Genomic DNA, 6,998 nt, shown 5'->3' on the forward strand with positions numbered 1-6,998 from the left:
CTCAGTAAACTCGTAGTCATGTCTTGGAACCAGCTCCATTTAAACTGTAAGTATGAGCATCCTGGATTGTACTCCACAGCTTTCTTCTTCTCGTTACATAGTTCAGACCTGAGTGAGGCTCATATAATTTCAGTCTAATTAAAGTCTGTGACTGTGGCTACCTCAGAGTCATGCTGAGCAGCAGCTGAATCGTTGTTGTTGTTGTTCTTGTTGTTGTTGTCTTTGGTTGGAAGGAACCAGCTGCTAAAACTGAATGTTTTTGTGACTGGACGGAAGAGAAATTCGAAAGCCCGAGTGGTTCATTGTATACCGTTGGTGCTACCGTCAAGCCTCATGCATCCTTTATTTGTCATTTTTTATATTACAGTTCGAATTGGTGGCAGAGTCTGGATCTTTATCTTTCAGAACAACAACTTCTGCGTCTTTGTCTTTGTCACGGCTGTTCTGGCTGTTCTGTTTGCTTTTCTTGGATGAATCCATTAGTCCTGTGGCATCAAACAAGCGAGCCATGAATAAAAACCCTTCTCGTCTGATGTAGGACTTCCCTGCGAAGAAGTAAAGGACCGGATTGGCACAGCTGCTGATGAAGGCAATTGTAGAAGTAACAGCACGACTCCTTTGCCATATTTTGGCCAGACTGGATGGAGGAAACATGAACATAATATTAAAGATTAGTTTAAAACAATCAAAGTTGTTAAAACAATCAGACATTGTATTATGCGTTTTGTTAGAACACACAGAATAAAACAACAAGAAGATTTTTTTGTCTCTTTTTCTTACAAACCATCTCTGCTGTTTTAATGTAAAAAAAAATCAAGCACCGATTATGTTAACTAATCAATGTAAACTGAATAGGGATTAATCAAATTGTCCAATCAGAGGGAGATGATTCCCTGTTCTTCCACATCGCTGCTGGCTCTTAAAGGGGGATTAGATCAAATTTAAAGATGGACTGTAATGCAGCTGTGTCTTAATATGATAAAACAATATTTTTCAGGTTGATACTCAAGCACCAGGTGCTGTGGACTCTCTCTCTGAAAAATCACCACTTTCACCTCTGTTATAAGTGGTTTATGTGCACTGCAGTTACAATTTCACAGGGCTTTGATTCCAGGGTTGTCACTTGTAGACAGTTCCAATAACCCCGGCTGCAGCCTGGGGAATGACGCAGCCTGGATATTGGGTGGAGTTGGATATCAAATGCATGGTTAGGGTTAGGGTTAATCCAATCAAAATGTTGAGGGGGCGGGGTTGGACATCCAGCCCCTTCCAATATCCAGCCCCGCCTCATTCTCCAGTCTGCAGCCAAGACCCTCTCGCCAGCTCCGCACCTGACAGCAGCTCCTCTGTTGAAGACTGAAGGTTGAAAATGTGAGAGAGAGAGGTGCCTGTCAAAAATGACATAATTTACTTGGCTCAACTCAACTCAACTCAACTTTATTTATAAAGCCCTTTAAAACAACCAGAGTGGGACAAAGTGCTGTACAGCAGCCAAAACAACCAGAGAGTAAAACAATTAAGAGACATATAAATAACACAATAAAACAATAGATAATACAAGGAATGATAAAACAAAATAAATAAATAGTAAATAAAACCAATCAAATCAAAATTTAAACCAAAATATAGCACACTGACCAGAAGCAGACTCACACTGGGTTAAAAGCCAAGGAATAAAAATGGTTCTTAAGATAAGTTTTAAAAATGGACAGTGAGGAAGCTTGTCTAATGTGGAGGGGGAGCTCATTCCACAGTATAGGACTGGCAATATAAAAAGCTCTGTCCCCTCTGAGCTTCTGTTTGGACCTCGGTACGTCCAGGAGCAGCAGGTCAGCTGACCTGAGGCACCGAGCAGGAGTGTGGGGGTGGAGGAGCTCAGGGTGGTAAAGAGGGGTAAGACCATTCAAAGATTTTAAAAGAAATGAAACGATCTTATTAATTTTATTAATATAAAATTATTTCTATATTGCATAGGCAGCCAGTGGAGGGAGGCCAGGATGGGTGTTATGTGCTCCCTCTTACGTACTCCAGTTAGAAGGCATTCAGCTGCACTTTGCACCAACTGGAGTTGTGCGAGGGAGGACTGGCTCACCTCAACGTTAAGAGCATTACAGTAATCCAGCCGAGATGTAATGAAGGCATGGATTACTGTTTCAAAGTGCTGCTGTGTAAGAAAAGGTTTGGCTTTGGCTATCTGTCTGCTGTGGAAGAAGCTGGACTTCACTACAGAGCTGATTTGCTGGTCCAACTTAAAATCACTGTCCATCTTAAAACCCAAGTTTGAAACTATTGGCTTTAAAAAGCCTGCCAACGGGCCAAAATCAGCAGGCAGGGGTTCACGAGCTCCACTGGGACAAAACACAATCACTTCCATTTTTCCCTCATCAAGATATAAAAAGTTAAGAGCCAGCCAGGCTTTGATGTCTTCCAGACATGCCATAAGAGGTGCAATGGAGAAGGCATGTTTCTTTTTAAGTAGCATATTTATCGGACTATCATCAGCAGAAAAGTAAAGCAATATGCCATGCCTTCTCACGATTGATCGCAGTGGCAGTAAATATGGTCCTTGAGGGCCATAATCCTGTATATGTTGGGAATTTCCCTGCTGAAACACTCCTGACAGCTTGACATCAAACTGCACCAGTCTGCTCATTGCCCATCGATCTGAGTCAAGTGTGTTGCAGCAGGGAAACTCTCTTCCACCATTACATCACTTTTATGTTTGTTTCTTTTAAGCCAAAGTTGACCATAACTGGATCTATTTAATTTAGCCTTTATTCTTTTTTAAATGTGATTAGCTAATCATCTACTGGCTCTGGCTTCAGTCTAAGAATGGTATGAAATGCCTTACTTAACTTTTAAGAAAGGAAAAGTTTTTATAAAAGAAAAATAATTAAATGATCAATTAAATTGTGAATTTGGCATCTAATAGAACTGCTCATTGCTTTTCCCCTTGTCTTTTACACTTAGATGGATGGCATTGGTTTATGTTTGAGTTTTATTAAAGAACACACATGGAAATGATGAAGGGTCATCACTTACATTTCTTTTGCTGGACCTTTTGGACACAAAGCCCAGGTGACCTGTAGAGCAAAATCACTTAGTTCAACACAGTTTTGTTTGGTTTATTTGTTTGTTTGTTTTCAATTGAATAATTATGTTAAATGTAGATTGTGTTTTCTGTGACATACTTGAACCATGTTGATCACATGGTACGGCAGCCAAAAGAGGCAGAAAGTCAGCACAATCGCCAGGATAAGCTTCTCACTTCGAATGCGGCGGCGGAATTTGGTCTGTCGGATCCGCCGCAAGATACACAAGTAACTGACTAAGATGACTCCATAAGGGATTAGAAATCCCAACACTAGCTCCAGTGTGTACTGCAGGACAACCTGTGGAAGGGAGAGAATATAAAAACTTTGTAGAGAATATGGTTAAATATTGCTTTACTGTTGCTGATTGTGTGTTCTTCACTTACATGACTGTCTGCATCATGGAATGAATCACACACACAGCGTTTCCCTTTACACTTCACATCTCGAAAGATCAGTGTAGGAATTGAGGCAACCATCACCAGCATCCACACCACTGCCAGCACACGCATGACAGTCCTGTGACCAGTGATGGCGCTGATTCGCTGTGGCCATAGCACTGACACCAGCCTGTAGATGCTCATGACCATAATGAGGTATATAGACGCATACATGTTGGCCAAACAGAGGTAGTAAATGATCTTACACATCACATTTCCAATGACCCAGTTCATCAAACCCAGGTAGACGATGAAAAACGGGGTAAGAGCCATCAGTGATCCATCAGCGATTGCTAGGTTGACGATGAGTAAGGTGGTGACAGATTGCTTTCGGGCTCGTGCAAGGATGCTCCAGATGACAAAAAGGTTTCCAGGGAATCCCAAGAGAAAGACGACGGTGAGGATGAGGGTACCCAGAGAGGTGGCTGTTGGGCTATCCACAATGCTCTCATTTGTGGCATTTGGGGAAGAACCGTTACTGTCGGCCATGTTTGTTACCTGTTGGTGAGAATAATTAACACAAGGCTTTCATTTAGTGCATTCATTTCTTACACAAAGGTGAACTAAAGATGGTAAATATAACACTGACTGAATATAACACTTATTTTGTCCAGTTTTTTATTCCCAGGAAGTGCAAGTCTGGATTCTCTGCCTTATGAAGGACTTGGCCTCCATGTTTTATCTGCTGCAGGCAATAGTTTGACAAGTATTAATTTCTACAGAAAAGGTGTGGGCGTGAAACGTTAGCGTAACGGGTTTTCACTGGGACTCCTTATTCCAGAACAACAAGACCAGACATGAGCGGCGAGCAACAGTCACTGTTGCTGTTATGATTTGAGCAATAATTTACACGCAGATTAATATTCCATGACTGGAGACTGTAGACAGGACGGAGCAAGAATGTGCAGAGTAAGTTAAATGTTTTGTAAGCAACATATTTTTAAGAAGTGATGTGAAAGAGTACATAAAAAAATTGCATGAAAGGAAATAAGAACATGAACAATAAAACAAAATATATGACAAATATGTGGGGGTCTTTTAGAAAAAAAATAAAGAAAGAAAAAAAGGAAGAAAGAAAAAAATAACTATGTTTCTGAACTTTCCGTGCAACAACTCAGAGGTAAATATTTTTTTTAAAAAATGCAATCATTAAATTTATTTTATTTTTTTTATTTTTTTTTTTTTATTATTATTTTGTATCATCATGACAGGAGTAGTCAGGCTCCACCAACTATGTTTGAATTAAATAAAATATTGCAGCCAGATTTCCATTTAGGATTTTCAAATTGCCGATGTCTTTGACACACCTAAACACCTAAACATCATTCCAAAGAGATATCATTATTCATCTAGAAAGTGTTTGCTTCTTAGCTAAACTCCACCTTTTTCATTTGTACTATGTGCCATCTTATTGCATTGTTCACTAGTAACACATAAACTGATGTTAGCTTAACCTCACAAATGTTTCCTTTAAGTTAGCTCAGAAATTATTCAAATAGACCTTGTAGTTGCATAATGGGTGCACAATTTTCATGACAAGTATGTTGTGAAATTTTACAAATGAATTACTGTAATAACAGCCTTGAGCCACCCTGGTAAATAAGGAGTATAAACAATGAAGGAAAAATCCTAATGTGTTTTGGCCTCATTTGTTTTGGAAATTGGTGAAATACATATTATAACATGACAACGTCAGTGAGCTCTATCCTCAGACATTTCTAAACCAGCAGCAATGCTAATCACACTCAGCAAATGCAACGTCTCTAGTCATCCCAAGCCTCTGTAGTAACTACATACTATGTCCCAGAAATGTTTTGAGTTACTGAAATGTTTTGATTTAGAAGTAACATGCCACCACTTGTTGTACATGTTTGAAATATCAAATAAAACCAAATCTTTCAAACTGCTGTCATCTATCACCCATAATAGTGCTTAATCATATGCTCACACCCAGATCTTGCTCAACCAGTTTGTTTGATTTTTCCTTAGCAATCTTCTTCTAACTATGGATTAACAGATCATTTGCTGCGTAATTGGTATCAGTGCTCACACAGAAGGTGACATGACAGCCAGAAACACAGGTTCAGAAAGACTAAGTAAGTTGAGTTTTGGATTTTTTTTCTTTGTTTATTTTTTTTATTGTATTTCTTTTTATTTGTTTGTGTTTACACTGCTGTGCAAGAGCATTTGCAGGACTCAAACCCCATTATTATGTTTTATTGTTACCAGGCTTTCATTTTATCTTGTATAGTGGTCCTCAGCAATAGTTCTCCAGATAATGGCATTGTTTTTAGACTTAAACGCTATTTATTTGTTTTGAGTCCAGTTCTTGTACCTGATAATGTGTTTATTATCCAGGCATTAAAAAAAACACCTAACTCAAAGGATGAGCCAGAGCTGTGACACTTGAGCAAAAAGGAATATTTTCAATATGTTTAGACACTTTGTCTAGAACAGCTTGCCATCAAAGATACATATTTTGTTCATTTTCTTCTGTTCTCCATTAAAAAATACTGCCAACGATTACAGATCACAGATTTTGACAGGCATAAAATTGTGTTTTTGCACCAAAACAGTGAAGGTTAGCTGAAAACTGGGCACATCTCAACTTGGTGTGCAGTAAGTGTTTAACCCTTTAACTACATGTGAGCAAATATTTGCCGTGACTGTAAAGAATCATTGATCTACCTAAGACATCTCTACCACTTGATTATGTAATATCTTTAGTAACTGTTTGTTATTCCATTACTGCTTCAGGCTTTGACCATTTACGTTTTGTACATTTACTTATGCATGTTATACTGGTGGTTCCCAGCCTAGGGTCTGAGACCCTAGGTAGTCTGAGAGTGTAATATGGCACCCTGAGGCTTTGAACATCAGAACCATTGTGACAAATTGTACACAAATTGTCTGTGTCTTGAAAAGAAAGATGTCATGCTGTCAGCTGGCTAACAACCACAGTTGTGCTAAAGTCTGCCCTCTTGCTACCAGATATTGGAATAAGCTCCCAGTTAGTGTTAGGGAAGCAGACACCCTACCCATCTTTAAGACTAGGCTGAAGACTTTTTGATAAGTCCTATAGCTAGGGATGGTTAGCATCCCTTACTTATGCTGCTATAGGTTTAGCCTGCTGAGGGAATTTTCCTGATACACTGAGCTTCTTTCTCTCTCTCTTTATCTCTCTCTCCTACCCCCCCGGAGACCAACAGATTGAGTTGGGCCCTCCAACTCAATCTGTTGGTTTCCTTATATAGGCTATTGTGAATTGGCTTTTATTATAATTTTTTCTGTCTGTAAAGCGTCTTGAGATGGCATTGCTGTGATTTGATGCTATATAAATAAGGTTGAATTGAATTGAATTGAATAGCTACATGTCAATCAAAAGGACAACCGCCAATGATGCCTAAAATGTTTTTTGAACCAAGCTGTAAACATGTTATTTCTGCTGTAAAGTCGTCCTTTTGTA

At 39.1% G+C, this 6,998-nt stretch overlaps 1 protein-coding gene across 1 annotated transcript; it reads right to left on the reverse strand.

Annotated features, from left to right (window-relative positions):
• Positions 1–342: 342 nt before the first annotated feature.
• On the reverse strand, positions 343–4,021 carry LOC306769195 (leukotriene B4 receptor 1-like; the record flags this gene model as incomplete). Its single annotated transcript, XM_079257761.1, has 4 exons — positions 343–637; positions 3,043–3,083; positions 3,192–3,392; positions 3,479–4,021. 4 exons carry the CDS (start codon positions 4,019–4,021, stop codon positions 343–345), a joined length of 1,080 nt encoding a protein of 359 aa, XP_079113887.1.
• Between the last annotated feature and the right edge of the window lie 2,977 nt (positions 4,022–6,998).

This window comes from Telmatherina bonti, assembly GCF_933228915.1.
Source record: "Telmatherina bonti genome assembly, chromosome: 18".
In the NCBI taxonomy this organism is placed as follows: domain Eukaryota; kingdom Metazoa; phylum Chordata; class Actinopteri; order Atheriniformes; family Telmatherinidae; genus Telmatherina; species Telmatherina bonti.